The 25150-nt window shown below is 39.2% G+C and overlaps 1 protein-coding gene across 1 annotated transcript in view; it reads left to right on the top strand.

The window, feature by feature from the left end:
• The window catches only part of CCDC175 (coiled-coil domain containing 175), a 71761-nt gene that overhangs the window by 3238 nt on the left and 43373 nt on the right, over window positions 1–25150 (top strand). Inside the window, exons 3-8 of the mRNA XM_002824805.4 lie at window positions 780–891; window positions 5210–5345; window positions 8316–8544; window positions 9735–9857; window positions 12379–12488; window positions 22179–22260. Of these exons, the coding sequence (XP_002824851.3) occupies window positions 780–891; window positions 5210–5345; window positions 8316–8544; window positions 9735–9857; window positions 12379–12488; window positions 22179–22260 (792 nt within the window). The remainder of the gene's footprint in view (window positions 1–779; window positions 892–5209; window positions 5346–8315; window positions 8545–9734; window positions 9858–12378; window positions 12489–22178; window positions 22261–25150) is intronic.

Raw genomic sequence — 25150 nt, 5'->3', positions numbered from 1 at the left:
TTATAAAAGTAATACATGTTGACTTTGAAAAATTTAGAAAAAAAATAGATAAGCAAAAGGACCACATTAAAATAATCACTATTAATGCTGATGAATATACTTTCTACTTTCAGGGTATAGGTGATAACTGCATTGAATTTCATTTTTTACAGAAAAGTGATCATTCTATATATGTAATTATATAGTCCGCTTTTTATAATTCATAAAATATAATGGCAGTTTCTCAGGTCATAAAATAGCTATAGCTATTATGACAGTTTATTTAAAAGATGATTTATCTATTTTTTCCCACCAACTGATTTCTCAGCAATGTTTCCTTTCTTAAAGTAGCCTCACCTAAAAGTAATAATAACAGCTTTACCTATTTGTTTGGGTTTGTAGTTGTGTATGAGAAAACCATTGTTCTTTTTATACCTAAGCATATTTTTATAGGCAATTTCCATATTTTAATAAGTAGCTTTCTTTCTCAATATTACCATTTTTGTTAGAGTCTTTCCTTTTAAATGGATTGAAACTGCATATAAGAAACAGATACTCATAAAGAAAAGATAATTTCTCAGTAGAGTAAAATCAATAGAAATTAAGAGATAAACTAACAGACACCTTAAATAGTGATTGTAGATACTTTTCCCAGTTTCTGTTCCAAATAAAAATAATGGCAGAAGATATTTAATGAAATTATATTTTGACCCCTGAAAACATTTATAGGGCATTGTTTAGGAAATCAATCTTACTATTTTAGTGTCTTAACTTTTTAAAAATGTAATTTAAATTTTCAGGAAGAAATGAGAAAAGCCACAATCGATCTTTTGGAGATTGAAAGCATGGAACTCAACAAACTATACTATCTATTGGAAACTCTTCCCAATAGCATTAAGAGGGAATTGGAAGGTACTCTTGAGGTTGTCAACTCTAGAAATTTAGTTGATCTTATAATAGAATGAAGTACTTTCAACAAGATAAGTTTCATAGTTATTGCTCATGTAAGATATAGCTAGAAAGCATACATGACACAAACACAGTAAGGTCCGTAATAATTTTCTCTTACATTTTAAGTGGAAATAGTATATATAACACTTGAATTTATAAAATTTGGTTTCTAAATAGACTATAGATAAACGGATCAGCCCGTTCCAAACTGGTATTTATCCAATTAAATTAGGCAACTTGGCTGGCCTAAACCATCATTCTACTTTCTGTCTCTGAGTTTTGGCTACTCTGGGTACCTCATATGAGTAGTATCATACAGTATTTGTCCTCATGACCGGCTTCCTTCACTTAGCATAATATCTTCAAGGTTCATTCATACTGTTGTACGTGTCAGAACTGCCTTTCTTTTTAAGGCTGAATAATATTCCATTGTTGGTATCTATCACATTTCCTTATCCATTCATCTGCAAATTGTCAGTTGGGTTGCTCCCATCTTTTAGCTATTGTGAATAACGCTGTTATGAACATGGTATCCAAATGCAGGTTGAGCATCCCTTATCCAAAACAGTTGTGACTAGCAGTGTTTCCAATTTCTGATTTTTTTTTTGAATTTGGAGTATTTGCATTATACTTTCCAGTTGAACATCCCTAATCCATAAATCTGAAATTCTTCATTGAGCATTTCCTTTGATCACAATGTAGGTGCTCAAAAGGTTTGGGGTTTTGGAGCATTTCCAAAATTATGCTCAAAGGAAATATTCTTTGGAGCATTTCAGTTTTCAGATTTTTGGATTAGAGATACTCCACCTATATCCAAGTGCCTGCTTTCAATTTTTTTTTTGTATATTTATGCATAAGCAGAATTGCTAGATTGTATTATACATTCAATTTTTTTTACTGGGGTCAGATCTTACAGAGTCATATATTCAATATTTTGGAGATCTGCCTTGCTGTTTTCAACAGTGGCTGCACCATTTTATGTTTCCACCTACAATGCACAAGGGTTCCAGTATCTCTACATACTTACCAGTACTTGTTATTTTCCAGATTGTTGTGCCTTTGTTTTATCTGATCGTTATCCAAATGACTGTGAAGTGGTATCTTATTGTGATTTGATTTGCATTTCCCTAGTGATTAGAGATGTTGAGCTTCTTTTTGTCTCCTCATTGGCCATTTGGTACATCTTCTTTGGAGAAATGTCTACTCAGGTCCTTTATCCATCTTTTAATCAGGTTCTTTTTTGTTGTTGTTGAGTTGTAGGAGTTCTTTATGTATTCTCCACTGATTAGATATATGATTTGCAAATTTTTTTTCCCATTCCATGGGTTGCCTTTTCACTCTGTTGATAGTGACATTTGAAGCACAAAAGTTTTAAATTTTGATGCAGTCAAGAAATCATTCCCAAATTCAATGCCATGAAGGTTTTCCCTATGTTTTCTTCTAAGAGTGTTACAGTTTAAGCTCTTATGTTTAGGTCTTCGATCCCTTTTTTTTTTTTTTTTTAGGTAAATTTCATATCTGGGGTAAGGGTCAAACTTTATTTCTCCAGAAGCCAGGAATGTTGTTGGCTGAGTTCTTCTCCAGGAATTACCTTCAACAAAAGAGAGAAGGGGCCAGGCACGGTGGCTCACACCTGTAATCCCAGCACTTTGGGAGGCTGAGGCAGGTGGATCACAAGGTCAGGAGTTTGAGACCAGCCTGGCCAACATAGTGAAACCCCATCTCTACTAAAAATACAAAAAACAATTAGCCAGGCATGGTGGCACATGCCTGTAGTCCCAGCTACTCAGGAGGCTGAGGCAGAATTGCTTGAACCCGGGAGGCAGAGGTTGCAGTGAGCCAAGATTGCGCTACTGCAGTCCAGCTTGGGTGACAGAGCGAGACTTCGTCTCAAAACAAAAACAAACAAACAAACAAAAACAAAAGAGAGAAGCTTAACTCCAAGTCATGTTCTCTCCCCAGTGCCTGCCACCCGCATTCATGATTGGTCACTATGAGGGTACAAAGGTCTGGCTCCCTTGCCTCAATGTAGAACAACTCCAGAGTATCATCATAGCTCCAAAGCTCATCACAGTTTAACCTCCTCCTCTGCGCAGCTTTTTATTTCCTCCAAAGAGATGTTCCTCAGAGCACTACCCAATAAAAGCTCTACACACACATTTTATAATCTGCTTCCTAGAGAGCCCAACCTAAAAAGAGTGGTCTTAATAAGTAAAAAAAATAAAAGGTAGGTTTTCCAGTTAGCCATTTATTGCCTCTACTTTGTGATAAGGAAGCTGGACCCTGTAAATTTTCCCCTTTACCAGCTGGCACATGTTCAGCTTTGTCAGCAGAGGGCATAGGAGGGATATGGAGGAGGAAGGGGTGTTCTTCCTGATTCCAGTGTGCTCAGCTTGGCTGACTCTTGCAGTGTGTGCAACTTCTCCAGGCCATGGTCCTGCAGCATCCAGCAGTCCACAGTGCCCAGCAGCTTCCACCAGTACCCCTTGGGTAGCTTCAGCCACCAATGAGGCACCTCTCCATGAAGAGGTTCTCTGGCACCCCCTTGGGTAGTTTTGCAGTGAGTTCTGAAGCATGGCACCTCTCTGTGGGCAGGTACCCCTAACACCCCCAGAGAGCAGATTTCCAGCAAGTTCCATCAGCCCAGCATTTCATGAACTTCTTTACCATCTAATGAGACACAGCCTCTCTAATGAGGCCTAGCTCCTAGGTCTCCAGGTGCTGTTTCCTCAAGCACCGTATCTCAGCCCTAGGGATGGTGGCTACTCCTTAGGTCTGCTATTTCTGAATGCTTTCAAGTTCGCTTCACTTCTTACTACCCATTCCCTAATCCTCTAATTACTCTAATCCTCTGTTTATTCTATTAAACTTTCCCTTTTCAATTTACTGTGAGATTTCTATCTCCTAATTGGACCCTGACTGATAGAGTGGGTTTAAAACAATATGCTTGGTGTTAGTCTAGTTTGCTTGGGAAAATACAACAAACTATACATGCAGGGAAAGAAAATCAGATTTAGAAGAATCTACACCAAAGGTAGAATTAAGAGTGTTTTTCTTTTTCTTTGTTTGCTGTCCTTAATTTCTAGATTGGGTTGCTTTTATAATCGGAAAAACATATTTTAGAAGGGGGAAAATACCATAATAGCTTATAAGGTCCTTGTTACATGCTAAATGCTTAACCATGCAAATTTAGTTAGCTGGCCTTATGTCATAAGTCCTTGCTACTCAAAGTGTGGTCTTTGGTTCAGCAGCATAAGCAACATGTAAGAGCTTGTGAGAAAATACAGAATCTCTGGGCCCACCCTAGACCCACTGTATCAGAAGCTGCATTTTAACAAGATCTCCAGATGATGTATGTGCGTATTTGAGACACAAAGTTTGAGAAGGCCTGCTGCAACAAGCAATTTAACTAGTAGCCTAGAAAAAAAATATCCTAGCTCTCTCAGGAGAGCTACCAGCTAGTTTCTAGGGAGTTTGTTGTGTAGAAATGAGTAGTCCAGCACCTTCCTAAACAGCAGTGTTCAAAAATTCATGCGTATTGACCATCTGTCATGCACTGAGATAATCCTTTGAAGTCATATGTGATTACACTGACTTATTATTTATGGATGAATAATTATTTCTTTAATACATTGGGTTCCCCCAAAAAGCAGAGCCTGAGGCAATGGCTTTTGCATTATTATTTTATTAGGGAGTATAATCCAAAGAGGAGGATGGGATAAGGAGGCCAAAACAGAGGTCAAGGGAGAGCCAATATGGGGTGGATGATGTTGGCTGCTGCTAACTGAAACTAATTAATTATGAGAAGAAGCCCCCAAGACCCAGTGTTACTTCTTCTCAGGACTATCTATCAGTGTGAGAGAGGGAGAAATATTTATGCACCGGCTCCTGTCTATCACTGGTCTGATGCTTGCCCTACCTCTTGTACTTCTGGGTTATACATGCATGGGTGTGGGTGCATAAAGAAGCCCCATGTAGAAGTTGCAGAAGTCCTAGGCAGGAGGTGAGAAGTGCATGGAACGGGCAAGAATCAGGCACTATCAGACTGCACCTGTCTGAAATTGATCCAAGCCCACAGAAAGCTGGTTACCAGAGCAGCAGCAGAAATAAGAGAAATAATTAGTAGGTAAGATTGAGAGGGACCAAGGGAGTAAGAAGTGCTTGATAAAAAACATTATTAAAAGAATATTTCAAAGAAAGACTTTTTTTGCATGAAAGTCAGTATCTACAATTGTGCTTTTCCTCAAATAATGTAGTAATATTTCCACTTACTTTGAAGAATGTGTCAGAGATGCTCGCAGATTAAATCTTTTTGAGATAAATACAATAAAAATGAGAATTACAAGGACAGAGAATGAAATAGAGCTTCTGAAGAAGAAAATAACTGACCTGACAAAATATAATGAAGCTCTGGGGTACGTATTCTTATATTCAGTATTTGAGGGAGCAGGGGTCTGAGGCTGGAGTGGGAAAATTGTCGGGAGGGGTTTACTCTCTGATCTGAACTGTGGCAGGGCAAGTTGAGAGGTGAAGATGGGTTGTAGGAGATGGCCCAGGCTGATGGGGTAAGGAAGGTGGTGGCTACAGAGGACTGAGGAGGAGAGCAGAAAATCTTCAACCACAGCAGCCAGGAGGCCTGTAATATTTCAGAGGCAATCCAGCTTCCTAGCAGCAACTACTGTTTGTAAATCACACACTACCTCTAATGCTACCTCCAAAGGTAGACACACAATGGGTTTAGTTTCCATTTTTGTAGAATTCAGTTTACAGACCTCCACCACCAAAGTAAGAAATCTTGCAGGGATCATATTGTAAATCTAATGTCAAACCGGACCTATTGTATCTAGTTCAGTTCATTGAAGATATTTAGTCATATTTGTAATCTACTGAAGGACTGAGGATGAGGCTGGTTCCCAGGACAGGGTTCCAGATTGTGTCTGTAATTAAATGAGATAATATATGAAACTGCCTGTAGCTCAAGATCTGACACCTCTTAGTGAGCCTCATTTTCTCCGTCTGTGAAATGGGGATCACAACTCTTAACTTTGCTAGCTCATGAAAGGAAGAGATATATTCTGAAAGATAGGTCCCCTTGAAGAATTACCCCTATGAGAAAATTTGATAAATTTTAATAAATATCATAAATATCAGCATGTTAGTTTCCAGAGTGAGAAATGTTCACAAACAGCCCTTATCATAGGGGAAAAAAAGTCTTCTTGGGAAGCCAAAATAATCAGAGGGTTGCCTTGTCTCCCAGATAATAAACATCAGAAATCAGGTAGAGACCTCAAGGCCCAGGGACATAGATCCCAAACCAGGCTCTCAGAACACCTGTGCTGGGAGATGCTCCACAAAAGAGAAAGTTCATGATTGCATAAGTTTGAGAAATACCACATACTCTAATCCCTGTTGGGGATTCACAATAAAGATTTGTGTGTGGTACGTGCTAGCCACCATGGCCAGAGCCTGCTACATAAACTAGACTATTCCTAAACTAATAGCAAGAAAAATAATACCCAGGCCAGATATTTATATCAACCGGTCAGCAACATCACATTCCTATAGACCAGTGATTCTCAAACTTGAGCTTGCATCAGAATCACCTGGAGGGCTTGTTAAAACACAAGTTACTGGGACTTGCTTCCAAAATTGCTGATTTAACGGATCTGGGAAGAGTGCGGTGGGGATAAGAATTTGCATTCCTGACAGGAGATGCTGCTGCTGCTGGTCCTGACCACATTGGGAGAACCACTGCTCTAGACAAATCTTTACGGAAAGGCAATAACAAACAGAAGGTGGTGGCAGGTGTGTTGGCATCATCAAGCTACAATCATTTGTTGCATCATTTTTTCAAAGAGAAATACATATCAAAATGTTCACAGACTCTGACAGGTGGTGGGTATGTCTCCTGTCCTGGGCAAATTTCAAAAACTAGATACAGACAGAGCAGCTGTTTGAATATGTTTTCCTGAGGCTCCACACTGTGTTTGTGAGTGTTCTTTTCTTCTCAGCCCATCACAACACACCTAGTGAGGTTTTTTGATTTCACTTATTTTGCTTTGTTTCCCCGAGGCTCCAGTCCTCAAGTTGATTCATTCTTAGAAGGCTTCTTCTGCTGCATCCACAAAACACCCATTATCTGACCACCTACTGAGCCTCTCACCTAGACTTCTTTTTATTGCATTTCTTTTGTGGAGTTTGACCTCTGGAAGCAAACTTCCCAGCAGCCTGCTTTTATTTTCCTGAGCCTTCAAACACAATTCCTCTGAAACTCGCTAGCCTTGAGGACTAGCAAAAGGAAAAGGGTCTTTACATTGCAGAAGCTTTTAAAAAGGAAAATAGAGAAATGGCACCAGATTGTCCCTTTTGTAAACCTTTTGTTGTTAGCCTCGGGGTAGACAAAATCTTAAGGTCTTCCTCAGACAATCTTAAGGTCTTCCTTAGATGGACACCACCCAGCAATGGATATGTGAGGTTAATGACTCCTATTGAGCTCAGAGTTGTCTACAGCTGGGAGAAGGTAAGAGGGCTCAAATTAGGTTTCAGGCATTCTCCAAACAGTAAAGATAGACTCTTCTTTCCCTAGTTTCTATCCAGAGGAAGGTGAGCTTTCTGTTGGGCCCTGCCTGCAGCGCTATAGCATCCAGGGTGGCTGGAGATGTGATGAGATTTCTCCTTCTTTAGCTTAACAGCCTATCTCAGGATGATAAGATAGACATGATGACAATACATATCAAAACACTCATCTGGCCAGATCCCATTCAGATCCTGTTCAAAATTACTTTTGAGTCACTGTACACTTTAACCCAAAATACCCTGTGGTTACTACCTGGCATCTGGGGACGGGTGGGGCGAGGCAAGGCCACGTGACATTCAAAAGTGGTAAAAGTTGCAAGGTTGATGCTTGTTTTATGTTTCCTTCTGTCCTCATCTCAAACAATTTTTTTTTTTATTTCAGACAGAGTCTCACTCTGTCACTCAGGCTAGAGTGCAGTGGCATGATCTCGGCTCACTGCAACCTCTGCCTCCCGGGTTCAAGCAATTCTGCCTCAGCCTCCCAAGTAGCTGGGATTACAGGTGCACGCCACCATCCCCGGCTAATTTTTGTATTTTTAGTAGAGACAGGGATTCACCATGTTGGCCAGGCTGGAATCTAACTCCTGACCTCTCAGGTGATTTGCCCGCCTTGGTCTCCCAAAGTGCTAGGATTACAGGCATGAGCCACTGCGCCTGGCCTTCAACCAAGTTTAGACAATAATAAACAGGGTCATAAAATAAGTATTCCTTACACTTTTCCTCTTGCTGAGGGCTCATCTCACCACACAGACTTTATTCCTTTCTTAGGAGCTGCGCTTCTCACTCTGTGAGCAATTCTTTCCTCCCAGGGAGAAGCAGGAAGAGCTAGCAAGAAAGCATGCAAGGTTTGTCCTGTCACTCAATCAAACTATGGAGAAAAAAGCCACCACCACTGTTTACATAAATGAGACTATTACCAAAATAAACTTGAAGAGAGAAGACATAGCATTGCAAAAAAAATGTATTCAAGAGGCAGAGGAGCTAATGGAAAAGGAAAGGGCAGAATATCTGATAAGAAAACAAGAGTTGACTACACAGGTAAGTGGCATGATTTATTCTTTAAAATACAATAATGTATAGAATCTGGAGCAGGAAACGGGAAATAATTTATTTGTCTTCAAAGCTGGCAAGCAGCCTCTGTGGTATCTTCTGTGAACACCCTGGGAAAACGGGATGAGCGGGAAACTCAAGGACACTTCTGCTCTTGGGAAGACATTTGATTGGTAGCAGCATCTCAATTCATGGGGAAGAATATAAGTGACAGGATTTGTAACACTGGGGTGTCCCCTTGCTTATATGCTGCCATATAGGGACAAGGAATAGGCTACCATCTTATCCAGTTGCCTTTGATAATCCTGAGACTGTGTCTGTATGGACAGGACTAGGGTATTCAGATAGGGCACCAGCCCAGCCCTGCTGTTCCTGATAAATGAATCAGAGGGAGCAGCAGCCTGCAGTGGGGCCAGGCAGAACTGAGGGCCTTAAAGAGAAAACAATGTTTCGAGACCAGCAAATTTGTGAGGGTGGGGCAGGGATAACTACTGCATCTTTTTCTGCCACTGTGGGAGCTGAACTGCCTTCTGTGCCATGTTAATTAAAATTCAGCATCAGATCGTTTATGATTGTTTCTTCCTTGTTCTGCTCTGGTTGACTCGGGGAGAGGTGGTTTTGATAAGAGAGTGACATCGTTCATTAGGGTCTAACAAGTGGCACTGTGATAAAATGGTAAGAAGTTTTCCAGGATTACAAGCTGCTCTGTCTTTGATGACTTTGTTTACTCTGTGTTTAGCTGGTTTTATTTCCCATTAAATAATGTGAATTTAGATTCCCAGATAATTTCTTCAATCCTTCCTTTGACTCTTCTTGTTTGCTTAGTACGTTGTAAATCTGGTCACCGCTGCTGTGGTGATTTACTATTAAATCACTACCGTGGCAATTACTTTTATAATTAGTCATTAACAATCATTGTTATTATTGCGCTTACAAATTTACTATTTCAATATTCAATAATTACAGTTTGGCCTTTGTGGCTCATGCTTTTTCCTGTGATACTGCAAAATAAGGAAACCCTGGTTTTTAGGTTTATTTTTTACTTATTACTATACTTGAATTGAATATGTTATACTTAGATTAAATATGAATTAGGTTGACACTGTTTTTAAAAGATTTTCTAAACTTTGTTGTGCTAATAGGCTTTTTAAATTGGTTTCTTATGCTTGTCACTATAGATTAATGAATTTAAAAATACCTGTGAAGTAAAGAGAATGGAAACTTATCAAAAGAAGAAAGAATTGGATAAATTACAAACTAAAATGTCAAAAATAAAAGAAACAGTTACTGTTTCCGCAGCGGTAAGAAAGAATAAACTATATATATTTTTAAGCCTTATCTAGGCACCTCAATAAAAAAGGAGTTGATTGTAATTCATCTTCATGTCATGCTGAGAGGATGTTTTCTGCACGTTAACATTTTCTGACACTTTCTTTAAAGCGTTATGGTGCAATTGTGGTTTCCTCTTCAGGAATATGATGGGAAGAAGGAAATGTGGAATGCCTTAGATACAAACTGCATTTGATGGGCCAAAATACTGTGAAAATATTGATTTAAAAAAACATACAGAACTAACCAGATGTATTGATACATATAACATTTCCATGAGATTGCTTCATTTTGTATAACAAAATGAATAACCATGGGCTTAGTCCTTAATTCTGAATGTGGAATAATAGAACAGAGTTTAGGCTCTCTGTTGAGTACAGCAACATTAATATGTAAAGGAGACCATTTGTCTATTTAAAGTAGAAAATACATCAGAGCTCTGTACTTCTGTCAAAAAAAATTGTGATAACATTAACTGAAAGGCAACACTGTGATAAGTATTTTGTGAGGATTATCTTTGTTTTAAAGATAAGAAAACATAAGCTTATGGAGGTGACTATAATTGAAGTGGTTAATGTAAATACTACTTGTATGTTAATTAAAACAAAAATGCCTGTTAACTTCTTATCACAATTAATTGAACTAATGAGTCTTTAGTGTATTTTTTTCTATGTGTCTTGAAAAATCACATGCAAAACTATACTGGTACAACAGTAAAACTGAATATTTTATATGGGGTGGTTCTGCTCATTTTAATTACAATATATCTGTTATGATATCCAATTACAAAGCATTAATAAAATGAAAATTTTCTCTCAAATATGTGCATTTAAAAAATCATTATCTGTTTTTAAATTTCAACATAGTAAGGAAGCACTAGGCCTATAGGAAAATAGAAAGGGTATATAAAACATATTTTATCTGCATGCCCACGCTCATATTTCCAGTTTGGGCCTCATAAATCATAAATCATAAATCGAGTGCATCACCAACGAGCTTGGGAAAATGAAATATGTCTTCCTTAGCCTGTACTCCGAAGATCTCTAAGCCCAAATTATTTTGAAGGCGGCAGGAGTAAATTTGCCTCCGCGTCCTTCCCCACTTCCCACAATCCAGCCTGCCCACCTTCCTACCCCTCCATCAGTAGAGAATAGTTTTGGAAGCACAAACTTGAGTCTCACACAGAGCTGGGTTCAAATCTTAGTTCTACAAACCTTAAGTTTCCTCATCTATAAAATGCAAGTATTAATATTGCCTACTGCAGAGCATTTTTGTAAAGATTAAATGAGGTCATGCCTATTAAGTGCTTTATATTTGGTAGTTTGTTGTCATTGTTGTTGGCTGAGGTTAGAAAACAGTATTTTGGCTATAGACGGAGACTACAAGGAATTTCAGGTTAACTCTCACGTGGGATGTCTCTGCAGCCAGGTAAAGTTGATATGATGTTGGCAGAAAAAAATAATAGCGTGCGACACTTAAGGCAGCCTACCTGTCCAGGCAAGGAGGACTGAGGACTAAAGATAACAGATGTCAGGTCTATCAGGCCTTGAGCATGTATCCCTAATTCTGATGATTGATCAGAGGCCTCTCAACATTTAGCTCATTCTGATGGTAGTTCTACGACTCCAGTTAGCTCTGGAACTAGCTATGGGTGCTCTAGAGAAAGAAACGGTTTTGAGTAGCTTTTACCCACCTCTCTCACCTGGTGTGGCTGAGAGTGCCTCTATTCTCCCCACAGGTGTATCTCTGATCCCACATTGCTGTCCAGGGTTAGGTGGCATTAAATATTATGTCCATGGTAATTCTCTGTTGGAGAGAAGAGGAATTTGTTTGATCAGCCTTGTCTAAGCTCCATTGTCCCTCACAAGCTGAAATGCAAACCCAAGGCTGAATAAATTAGACTTTCCTTTTCTTGATCCCAAAATTGCATTGCAAAAATGTCTGTTTCATTATGAATTTTCTCCATCAATTTTTCCTTCCTTTAAATCACAACATTTTTTTCACAGTATCCAATTATTCCATTTCCTAAATTTAGATTAAATATTAAGAAATAAAAATTCTTTTCAGCACAAACATAGCTATCAAGGGAGACAAAAGACCCAATTTGTTTTTTGACTTTTTAAAATAATACTCATTTTGGTATCCTGGGATGATAAATGAAGATGGTTGTGACAATATGGATATGTTTAATTTTTTTAAGTGTTAGACAAAGTTAATTCTTGTCTCAAAAGTTTGTAAAAACAGTTTTCACATTCTCACTGCTGTATTTAGCCATCTTCCCCTCTAAATTTTGTTTTTTTCTGATGATTTCAGAATTATTTGTGTCCAAGTTTGTTTTATAGAGAAACAATTACAATGATTGCTTTTTTTCCTTGAAGTACACCCCAATGTAAAAGTTGAATGAGTAATTCATGAATATTGAGTGGAATTGAACTGCTGTTATGAATCACTTGGTGATGATTGGATGCCATATTTTTGTTTAATTTTTAATAGGTTCTTAGTGATCACAGTTCAGAGATAGCACGACTACACGAATCAATAAGGTATTGGGAACAACAGGTCAGTGAGCTAAAGAAAGCCCTTGCAATTCTGGAGGCAAAACTGTAAGTATGATGCTTTATTTTTACTGAAATGTTTCAAGATATGTTAATATGATATGATATAGTTAATATGCTATGTTTTCATTTTTAAAAACATGTCTTTAATTTGACATGAAAATTATATTCTCTTAGTTTACTAAAATATGTGTGAAAGCTTTATAGAGTCACCTTTTCATTGTGAAATTAGCTGATGATCAGGAGAAAAAATTAAAGACGCTGTCAGCTTGGGGAAAGGAAAGGACTCTTTGGAATGTATGTATTATTCTCATATCAGTTCCGAACTCCCTATAAACAAAAATGCCCATGGGGGACGGCATTAGTGGAATGTATCATAGGCTTCAACCCATCTACCCATGCTGTTAGAGTTGTTCTTAATCAAAGGAGACTTGCCAGACTTCTTGAGAAAATACAGGGAAGCCTCAGAGCCAAAACTGCTACATGTGGGACTGGAATCAGAAACTGAAGGAGGTCTTCCATCCATCCAAAGCCTCAGTCTGTGCTTCATTTTGTGAAAGTGTTTTACTTCTCTCTTTATCTGCACACAGTATTCTTTTCTTGGTGAGCACATGGCAATGTCTGGCTATGCCAAATCCTCCAAATTGACCTGGCACAGGTCCAACAATCTTTAAAGATTGGTCAACACACTCTCTTCCCCGAAAATCCCCAGATTTCATATCAGAATGTGTTTGGCTCAGCTTTGGTTCCTGATCCAATCAGCTCTGCACAAGAAGATGGAGTCTTATAACACGGCTTCCGGGGACTACTCCAGTGGTTCACTGACAGTTTAAGAAACAAATTGTGGACTGAGCAGATTCCCAAAAGACAAGTAACCTCACATGTAGAATCTTGTTATAACATGGCTCATTTCTATATATATATTTGAATATATTGTAATTAAAATTATAATAGGTCTTTCAAAACAGGATTTGCAGAGTACAATGCTGATCTACCATCATCAGTTCATAAAATAGGCAATAATCTTTATCTTCAGTATCAGATTAAAAAATAAGAAAGCTCAATTAATACCACAACTAAAACTCAAAAAAACTCTTTTGTGATTCAATAGTATTAGTTTACATATATTTTGAAGAAAAACTAGACAAAAAAGTCATAGTGGAAGATATGGATTACCTCAAATTATTTCTAGCTGTTATGAATAAAAACCTCACTACATTGATGAAATTTTATTTATAAGCAGTCTTCATGTTAGCTAACATGTATGAGGATTCATTGATCTTCCATTTGTAATGATTTATCATTATCTATAATCCCAGCTTTTTAAGAGTTTGGAATCATGTAGAATCTTACTAAATAAAAGTGCTTTATATTAATGTGGTGGTTGAGGATATAAGTTATCCTCCTTTTTATTCAAAAAATTTGCTCTTTCTTCTTTATTACCTGGAAAATTAAAAGAAAGTTCCTTGTATTCTTTCTATTTTCTTCCTTAGCTGTTTCCTCTGTCTGCAAAGATAGAGAGAGGCAACCTAGTTCCCGCTTGGTGGATTTGAAGAATCAGTGCTGTTTTATAAGATTTCTATAAGAAATTATACAAGAAACTAAAATAATTTGCATGACACATTTTCCTATCAATCCTTAACCCTTCATTTTCCTTCATTAAATCTTTAACTTGCAAGCTGGTTAATAGCCCTGTTACCTATTTTGAATTCAAAATACTGAGGAAAACAAAATCACTCAACCATAAGTTTAAATTCCATGTGCGTTTGGACAAATAAGAGTAACTCAAATGCTCCATAGATCGACAGGAGGCACTGCAGTTTGATCCTTGTTCTTTCTTATCATTGATATCCAGTGTGATTACACAGATAAAGGTGAATCCAATGCCTACCTTTCTAAATCGCTATGGTGTTTCTTTGGCATTCAACTGGTTTTCAGCACATGAGAAACGTGAAAGTTAAATGTTGTATATAAATGACATCCAATATGTGGCCTAGAGTATATCCTTGCCATTAAAGTGTATGAGGGTATGAAGACTACGGTTGCTTTTTTGGGCTAACACGGTTTCAGAATTGCCACGATTACTAATGGCTTCCATCCTGTTGAACTTTAGTGGTCTACTCAATTCCTGAAAGTTCTCAATATAATAGAATTTAACAGTTTATCACTTCCACCTTCTTGTACTTCCTTCACTTAGCTTCCTAAATATCATGTTTTCTTATTTCACTGATCACACTGGCTGCTGCTTTTTAGGATCCTTTACTTGTTCCAATTCTTTTTTACGACTCTAAATTTCAAGTTCTCAGTCTTTCACTATTCTCTGCTCATACCCTCCCTATGTGATTTTATTCAGTCTCGTGGCTTTAAATACTTTCTTTACCTCAATGACTTGAGCTCTAAATGCAGATACTGTACACCTTACTTGACCTCTCCACTTGGAAGATGTCTATTATATATCTGTCCTATATATATATAACATGTCCTGAACAGACTCTTGATTTCTCACCTTCCTGAAACAGCTCTTCCCACAGTCTTCCGTTATCAGTTAATGTGGCACCGCCATTTACCTAGTTAGTCTAGCCAAAAGCCCAGGGGCCATCTACCATTTCTGCTTTCCTCACTACCCAACCCTGACTCAACTCTTACTCCAGCCAAATCCAAAGTCACGTCCTATTGCCTTCATATTCAAAATATATGCTGAATATATCTATTTCTTACCACTGCCACCACTATAGCTTTAGCCTGAACAGCCGTGATCTTTTCTGGATCACCACCAGAGCCTTCTACATGATCTTCCTCCACAGTTGTCTTTCTCCACAAAGTAACCAGAGTCATCCCTACAAGATGTCCATAGGTTCATGTTGCTCTTCCGCTTAAATAATCTTCCCCTGTTCCCTTCAGAATAAAATCTGAACTTCTAGCCTGACCTTAACACCCTACATGATCTAGTTCCAGTCTATGTCTCCAGCCTCACCATCCTTCTTCCTCGAACACACCAAGCTTTTTCCTGCCTCTGTCTTGACACCTGATGTTTCTTCCACCCGAAAAGCTCCTCCTTCAGATCTTCATGTGGCTGGCTCTGTCTTAACATTCAAGTCTTTCACAGGTCACTCCAAAAAGGTCTTCCCTGACCACCTGTCTAGAGCTGCATTCTTGCTCCCAGGATCCTTTTATGGTTTATCCTACTTTGTGTTCTTTGGAGCACTTAGTAGTATCTGAGATATATTACTTATTTTTTGATAACTTGCTTATCTCCTGATCCCTCCATAGAATGTGGTTTTCATGAGGGTAGGGAACTTGCATATGCTGTATCCCTAGTACCTGAAACATATCTGGCAGCGTATGTGTTCAATAATTGCTTCTTAAGTGAAAGAATAAATAAATAAAATATTAATTCATCAGTTCAAAGGAGTACACATTTTTGCTTATTTTGATAAATATATACATAAATATGTTATATGGGGAGATGGGGACTGGAAGTTTTTGATTTCATAAGTAAATAGGACTTTTCTGGAAAGTATGTTCTTTTTTTTTTTTTCTTTTTCTTTTTGTTTTTTATACTTTAAGTTCTAGAGTACATGCGCACAACACGCAGGTTTGTTACATATGTATACATGTGCCATGTTGGTGTGCTGCACCCATTAACTCGTCATTTACATTAGGTATATCTCCTAATGCTATCCCTCCCCCCTCCCCCCACCCCACAACAGGCCCCAGTGTGTGAGGTTCCCCTTCCTGTGTCCATGTGTTCTCATTGTTCAATTCCCACCTATGAGTGAGAACATGGGATGTTTGGTTTTTTGTCCTTGCGATAGTTTGCTGAGAATGATGGTTTCCAGCTTCATCCATGTCCCTACAAAGGACATGAACTCATCCTTTTTTATGGCTGCATAGTATTCCATGCTGTATATGTGCCACATTTTCTTAATCCAGTCTATCATTGATGGACATCTGGGTTGGTTCCAAGTCTTTGCTATTGTGAACAGTGCCGCAATAAACATACATGTGCATGTGTCTTTATAGCAGTATGATTTATAATCCTTTGGGTATATATCCAGTAATGGGATGGCTGGGTCAAATGGTATTTCTAGTTCTAGATCCCTGAGCAATCACCACACTGTCTTCCACTATGGTTGAACTAGTTTACAGTCCCACCAACAGTGTAAAGGCGTTCCTATTTCTCCACATCCTCTCTAGCACCTGTTGTTTCCTGACTTTTTAATGATCACCATTCTAACTTGTGTGAGATGGTATCTCATTGTGGTTTTGATTTGCATTTCTCTGATGGCCAGTGATGATGAGCATTTTTTCATGTGTCTGTTGGCTGCATAAATGTCTTCTTTTGGGAAGTGTCTATTCATATCCTTCGCCCACTTTTTGATGGTGCTGTTTGTTTTTTTCTTATAAATTTGTTTGAGTTCTTTGTAGATTCTGGATATTAGTTAGCCCTTTGTCAGAGAAGTAGATTGCAAAAATTTTCTCCCATTCTGTAGGTTGCCTGTTCACTCTGATGGTAGTTTCTTTTGCTGTGCAGAAGCTCTTTAGTTTAATTAGATCCCATTTGTCAATTTTGGCTTTTGTTGCCATTGCTTTTGGTGTTTTGGACATGAAGTCCTTGCCCATGCCTATGTCCTGAATGGTATTGCCTAGGTTTTCTTCTAGGGTTTTTATGGTTTTAGGTCTAAGATTTAAGTCTTTAATCCATCTTGAATTAATTTTTGTATAAGTTGTAAAGAAGGGATCCAGTTTCAGCTTTCTATATAAGGCTAGCCAGTTTTCCCAGCACCATTTATTAAATAGGGAATCCTTTCCCCATTTCTTCTTTTTGTCAGGTTTGTCAAAGATTAGATAGTTGTAGATGTGTGGTATTATTTCTGAGGGCTCTGTTCTGTTCCATTGGTCTACATCTCTGTTTTGGTAGCAGTACCATGCTGTTTTGGTTACTGTAGCCTTGTAGTATAGTTTGAAGTCAGGTAGCGTGATGCCTCCAGCTTTGTTCTTTTGGCTTAGGATTGTCTTGGCAATGCGGGCTCTTTTTTGGTTCCATATGAACTTTAAAGTAGTTTTTTCCAAATCTGTGAAGAAAGTCATTGGTAGCTTAATGGGGATGGCATTGAATCTATAAATTACCTTGGGCAGTATGGCCATCTTCACGATATTGATTCTACCTATCCATGAGCATGGAATGTTCTTCCATTTGTTTGTATCCTCTTTTATTTCGTTGAGGAGTGGTTTGTAGTTCTCTTTGAAGAGGTCCTTCACATCCCTTGTAAGTTGGATTCCTAGGTATTTTATTCTCTTTGAAGCAATTGTGAATGGGAGTTCACTCATGATTTGGCTCTCTGTTTGTCTGTTATTGGTGTATAAGAATGCTTGTGATTTTTGCACATTGATTTTGTATCCTGAGACTTTGCTGAAGTTGCTTATCAGCTTAAGGAGATTTTGGGCTGAGACATTGGGGTTTTCTAAATATACAATCATGTCATCTGCAAACAGGGACAGTTTGACTTCCTCTTTTCCTAATTGAATACCGTTTCTTTCTCCTGCCTGATTGCCCTGGCCAGAACTTCCAACACTATGTTGAATAGGAGTGGTGAGAGAGGGCATCCCCGTCTTGTGCCAGTTTCCAAAGGGAATGCTTCCAGTTTTTGCCCATTCAGTATGATATTGGCTGTGGGTTTGTCAAAAATAGCTCTTATTATTTTGAGATACGTCCCATCAGTACCAAATTTATTGAGAGTTTTTAGCATTGGAGGGCTGTTGAATTTTGTCAAAGGCCTTTTCTGCATCTGTTGAGATAATCATGTGGCTTTTGTCTTTGGTTCTGTTTATATGCTGGATTACGTTTATTGATTTGCATATGTTGAACCAGCCTTGCATCCCAGGGATGAAGCCCACTTGATCATGGTGGATAAGCTTTTTGATGTGCTGCTGGATTCGGATTGCCAGTATTTTATTGAGGATTTTTGCATCGATGTTCATCAGGGATATTGGTCTAAAATTCTCTTTTCTTGTTGTGTCTCTGCCAGGCTTTGGTATCAGGATGATGCTGGCCTCATAAAATGAGTTAGGGAGGATTCCCTGTTTCTATTGATTGGAATAGTTTCAGAAGGAATGGTACCAGCTCCTCCTTGTACCTCTGGTAGAATTCAGCTGTGAATCCATCTGGTCCTGGACTTTTTTTGGTTGGTAAGCTATTAATTATTGCCTCGATTTCAGAGCCTGTTATTGGTCTATTCAGGGATTCAACTTCTTCCTGGTTTAGTCTTGGGAGGGTGTATGTGTTGAGGAATTTATCCATTTCTTCTAGATTTTCTAGTTTATTTGTGTAGAGGTGTTTATAATATTCTCTGATGGTAGTTTGTATTTCTGTGGGATCGGTGGTGATATCCCCTTTATCATTTTTTATTGCATCTATTTGATTCTTCTCTCTTTTCTTCTTTATTAGTCTTGCTAGCAGTCTATCAATTTTGTTGATCTTTTCAAAAAACCAGCTCCTGGATTCATTGATTTTTTGAAGGTTTTTTTATGTCTCTATCTCCTTCAGTTCTGCTCTGATCTTAGTTATTTCTTGCCTTCTGCTAGCTTTTGAATGTGTTTGCTCTTGCTTCTCTAGTTCTTTTAATTGTGATATTAGGGTGTCAATTTTAGATCTTTCCTGCTTTCCCTTGTGGGCATTTAGTGCTATAAACTTCCCTCTACACACTGCTTTAAATGTGTCCCAGAGATTCTGATATGTTGTGTCTTTGTTCCCATTGGTTTCAAAGAACATCTTTATTTCTGCCTTCATTTCTTTATGTACCCAGTAGTCATTCAGGAACAGGTTGTTCAGTTTGCATGTAGTTGAGCTGTTTTGAGTGAGTTTCTTAATCCTGAATTCTAGTTTGATTGCACTGTGGTCTGAGAGACAGTTTGTTATAATTTCTGTTCTTTTACATTTGCTGAGGAGTGCTTTAGTTTCAACTATGTGGTCAATTTTGGAATAAGTGTGGTGTGGTGCTGAGAAGAATGTATATTCTGTTGATTTGGGGTGGAGAGTTCTGTAGATGTCTATTAGGTCTGCTTGGTGCAGAGCTGAGTTCAATTCCTGGATATCCTTGTTAACTTTCTGTCTCATTGATCTGTCTGATGTTGACATTGGGGTGTTAAAGTATCCCATTATTATTGTGTGGGAGTCTAAGTCTCTTCATAGGTCTGTAAGGACTTGCTTTATGAATCTGGGTGCTCCTGTGTTGGGTGTATATATATTTAGGATAGTTAGCTCTTCTTGTTGAATTGATCCCTTTACCATTCTGTAATGGCCTTCTTTGTCTCTTTTGATCTTTGTTGGTTTAAAGTCTGTTTTATCAGAGACTAGGATTGCAATCCCTGCCTTTTTTTGTTTTCCATTTGCTTGGTAGATCTTCCTCCATCCCTTTATTTTGAGCCTATGTGTGTCTCTGCACATGAGATGGGTCTCCTGAATATAGCACACTGATGGATCTTGACTCTTTATCCAATTTGCCAGTCTCTGTCTTTTAATTGGAGTATTTAGCCCATTTACATTTAAGGTTAATATTGTTATATGTGAATTTGATCCTGCCATTATGATGTTAGCTGGTTATTTTGCTCATTAGTTGATGCAGTTTCTTCCTAGCCTCGATGGTCTTTACAATTTGGCATGTTTTTGCAGTGGCTGGTACCGGTTGTTCCTTTCCATGTTTAGTGCTTCCTTCAGGAGCTCTTGTAGGGCAGGCCTGGTGGTGACAAAATCTCTCATCATTTGCTTGTCTGTAAAGGATTTTATTTCTCCTTCACTTATGAAGCTTAGTTTGGCTGGCTATGAAATTCTGGGTTGAAAATCATTTTCTTTAAGAATGTTGAATATTGGCCCCCACTCTCTTCTGGCTTGTAGAGTTTCTGCTGAGAGATCAGCTGTTAGTGTGATGGGCTTCCCTTTGTGGGTAACCCGACCTTTCTGTCTGGCTGCCCTTAACATTTTTTCCTTCATTTCAACTTTGGTGAATCTGACAATTATGTGTCTTGGAGTTGCTCTTCTGGAGAAGTATCTTTGTGGCATTCTCTGTATTTCCTGAATTTGAATGTTGGCCTGCCTTGCTAAGTTGGGAAGTTCTCCTGAATAATACCCTGCAGAGTGTTTTCCAACTTGGTTCCATTCTCCCTGTCACTTTCAAGTACACCAATCAGACGTAGATTTGGTCTTTTCACATAGTCCCACATTTCTTGGAGGCTTTGTTCATTTCTTTTTACTGTTTTTTCTCTAAACTTCTCTTCTCGCTTCATTTCACTCATTTGATCTTCAGTCACTGACACCCTTTCTTCCAGTTGATCGAATCAGCTACTGAAGCTTGTGCATTCATCACATAGTTCATGTGCCATGGTTTTCAGCTCCATCAGGTCATTTAAGGACTTCTGTACACTGGTTATTCTAGTTAGCCACTCGTCTAATCTTTTTTCAAGGTTTTTAGCTTCTTTGTGATGAGTTTGAATTTCCTCCTTTAGCTCAGAGAAGTTTGATCGTCTGTGGCCTTCTTCTCTCAACTCGTCAAAGTCATTCTCCATCCAGCTTTGTTCCGTTGCTGGCAAGGAGCTGCATTCTTTTGGAGAGGGGGAGGCTCTCTGATTTTTAGAATTTTCAGCTTTTCTGCTCTGTTTTCTCTCCATCTTTGTGGTTTTATCTACCTTTGGTCTTTGATGATGGTGATGTACAGATGGGGTTTTGGTGTGGATGTCCTTTCGGTTTTTTAGTTTTCCTTCTAACAGTCAGGACCCTCAGCTGCAGGTCTGTTGGAGTTTGCTGGAGGTCCACTCCAGACCCTGTTTGCCTGGGTATCAGCAGCACAGGCTGCAGAACGGTGAATATTGCTGAACAGCAAATTTTGCTGCCTGATTATTCCTCTGCAAGCTTCGTCTCAGAGGGGTACCCGGCCGTGTGAGGTGTCAGTCTGCCCCTACTGGGAGGTGCCTCCCAGATAGGCTACTCGGGGGGGTCAGGGACCTACTTGAAGAGGCAGTCTGTCTGTTCTCAGATGTCAAACTCCATGCTGGGAGAACCACTACTCGCTTCAAAGCTGTCAGCCAGGGACATTTAAATCTGCAGAGGTTTCTGCTGCCTTTTGTTCAGCTATGCCCTGCCCCCAGAGGTGGAGTCTACAGAGGCAGGCAGGGCTCCTTGAGCTGCGGTGGGCTCCACCCAGTTCCATCTTCCAGGCCACTTTGTTTACCTACTCAACCCTCAGCAATGGCGGGCGCCCCTCCCCCAGGCTCGCTGCCACCTTGCAGTTTGATCTCAGCCTGCTGTGCTAGCAATGAGCATGGCTCCATGGGCGTGGGACCCTCCAAGCCAGGCGAGGGATATGATCTGCTGGTGTGCCGTTTGCTAAGACCCTTGGAAAAGTGCAGTATTAGGGTGGGAGTGACCCGATTTTCCAGGTGCTGTCTGTCACGGCTTCCCTTGGCTAGGAAAGGGAATTCCCTTACCCCTTGTGCTTCCCAGGTGAGGCGATGCCCCGCCCTGCTTCGGCTCTTGCTCAGTGGGCTGCACCCACTGTCCTGCACCCACTGTCTGACACGCCCCAGTGAGATGAACCCGGTACTTCAGTTGGAAAGGCAGAAACCACCTATCTTCTGTGTCACTCACGCTGAGAGCTGTATACTGGAGCTGCTCCTATTTGGCCATCTTGGCTTAGAATTCGAAAGTATGTTCTTATATGAATGTTTGGCTTCCTTTGTTCATAGGTGTTTTTTCACAGATAACAAAGAAAAACTAGATGATATATCTAATGATGAAAAAAATGAATTCCTGAACAAGATAAAACAGGTAAGAAGGCAGAAGTCATGACTTTTACATTATAATTGCATTTCATTTTCAGTTAATATTTAAAATATGTGAGAAATATAGAATTTTTCAAAAGGATATTTTTCATTTACCAATAATATGGTTGTTTGTAGTAATTTAAAAAATTTTATCTCCTCCCAAAGTACTTTAATTATATTAAAGAGCAAAGGTTGTCCATGTACAGAGGAACCGTTTTTTGGTAACTTTTCATGTGAGTATGGGTACATTAGGACTATCCATGATTAATGGATTAATGGATATTTTTGATGTGAATTTTTTAGAAAGTTAGAATATTCTTGCTGTTGTGTGCTGCACCTGTGAAGTGCAGCAACCTGCTCTACACTTAAGAGTATTCTAAATATTATATATCATATTGTGATGGTTAATACTGAGTGTCAACTTGACTAGATCAAAGGATGCAAAGTATTGATCTTGGGTGTGTCTGTGAGGGTGTTGCCAAAGGAGATTAACATTTGAGTCAGTGGGCTGGGAAAAGCAGACCCACCCTTAATCTGGGTGGGCACCATCTAATCAGCTGCCAGTGCAGCCAGGATATAAAGCAGGCAGAAAAACGTGAAAAGACTAGACCAGCTTAGCCTCCCAGACTACATCTTTCTCCCATGCTGGATGCTTCCTGCTCTCAAACACCAGATTCCAGGTTCTTCAGCTTTGGTACTTGGACTGGCTTCCTGGCTCCTCAGCTTGCAGATGGTCTATTGTGGGACCTTGTGATTGTGTGAGTTAATACTCCTTAATAAACTCCCCTTTATATATACATCTATCCTGTTAGTTCTGTCCCTCTAGAGAACCCTGACTAATACACATATTATAGTATAATATTCTAAATACTTATTTAGAAGTATTTGAGTCAGATTTAGCCCCCAGGAGAATTCACTAGACATTTTTCAAACTTAGGTTAAAAAAAAATCATATCGTAAGTAGATAATCATGTGAGTAAACCAAGATTTAGCCTCAAAATATTCAGTGAAGCATTCATTAGGATAGTGAAAAATTGGGGGTGAGGGTGAGTAATACAATTAAAATTCAACCAAAAGGCCTTGGTTAAATAAGTATCAGTATTGCTCATAATATGTTATTGAGTGACAAATACTATATTATAAAACAGTAGGCTGGGCATGGTGGCTTACGCCTGTAATTCCAGCACTTTGGGAGGCCTAGGTTAGTGGATCACCTGGGGTCAGGAGTTCAAGACCAGCCTGACTAATATGGTGAAACCCCATTTCTACAAAAATAAAAAATTAGCTGGGTGTGGTGGTGTGCACCTGTAGTCCCAGCTGCTCAGGAGGCTGAGACAGGAGAATTGCTTGAACCTGGGAGGCAGAGGTTGCAGTGAGCTGAGATTGCACCACTGCGCTCCAGCCTGGGTAGCAGAGTAAGAGTCCCTCTAAAAAAGAGAAACAACAGCATGTATGATATGATCCCTTTTAATTACTTATATACACAAATACACATACACACTAGACATAACTGAAATTCTTCTTGTCCCTTGTATTGAAGGAGAAATATCCTTAGTATCTCTTCCCAACACCTCATATATCCAAACTTAATTTCCTTTCTTTTATTTTCTTTCTTTCTTTCTTTCTTTTTTTTTTGAGACATAGTCTCACTCTATCACCCAGGCTGGAGTGCAGTGGCATGATCTCAGCTCACTGCAACTTCTGCCTCCTGGGTTCAAGCGATTCTCCTGCCTCAGCCTCCCACGTGGCTGGGATTACAGGCTTGTGCCATGACACCTGGCTAATTTTTGTATTTTTAATAGAGACGGGGTTTCATTATGTTGGTCAGGGTGGTCTCCAACTCCTGACCTGAAATGATCCACCCACCAGGCTAGAGTGCAGTGGCATAGTCACAACTCACTATAGCCTCAACCTCCCAGGCCTAGGTGATCCTCCTGCTGCAGCCTGCTGAATAGCTGAGACTACAGGCACTCACCACCATGCCCAGCTAATTTTTAAATTATTTGCAGAGACAAGGTCGCTTTATGTTGCCTAGGCTGGTTGTGAACTCCTCAGTTCAAGCAATCCTCCTGCCTTGGTCTCCCAGAATGCTGGGGATTACAGGCATGAGGCACCACCCCTGGCCACACATACTTAATTTTAATCGTTCAGGAGTTGGGTCAGGTACTCTCTGTCTACATCCTCTATCTTTGTTTTGCCCAAGTCAACCAGGATATAAAATTAACATTTTTCACTAGTTTCTAAAACAAATTTAATTACACTAAGCATTTCATGATCTATTGCAAACTCTGTTGGAAATTTTAGTGGTCATGGGGAGAAATCCTGTTGCAGAGCACAAAGCCATCTTGTTCACCACCTTTTCTTTCTCTCACAGTTCCTCATCTATCTTCTTGCCGTAGGATACCACCCCACATCCAAATTCTTCTCCCTCTTTTACAAAGCATAATATCTGCCTCTGCACCCATGCCCTGAGGCTCATCAGGGATATCAAAGGCAGCTCTCTCCTAGAAGAACGATTTGTACCAATTAAATGCTTTCCATTTTTGCTTTTGTGAGCTATCAGCATTAGGGATGGCTTCCCCTCTAGGCTACTGTGATTCTTTTAGTTGCAAGGATACCTAACAACAGACAGAAACCAGACAAGGTTGGTTTGTTGGCTGGTTGGTTGGTTTCAAATTTGTCTTTCATTTTGTGAGCAAAATATTATTTTTCCTCCCATTTATTTCCTACTGCAGAAGCTATTAGACAACTTTCTGACAATAACTCCACATTTTCTAGCCCACATGATTTTCTGAACAAGCTAGGACCCCTAAACTGGCATGGCTTACTTGGTCAAAGAGTTTTCCTTTAATCCATAGTCCTTAACCAAATTCCATGGTTATAAGTGAGTGATC

The sequence above is a fragment of the Pongo abelii genome, chromosome 15, assembly GCF_028885655.2.
Source record: "Pongo abelii isolate AG06213 chromosome 15, NHGRI_mPonAbe1-v2.0_pri, whole genome shotgun sequence".
Classification (NCBI taxonomy): domain Eukaryota; kingdom Metazoa; phylum Chordata; class Mammalia; order Primates; family Hominidae; genus Pongo; species Pongo abelii.
The sequence above is the reverse complement of the archived record's forward strand: the minus strand, read 5'-3'. Positions and strand labels throughout refer to the sequence as shown.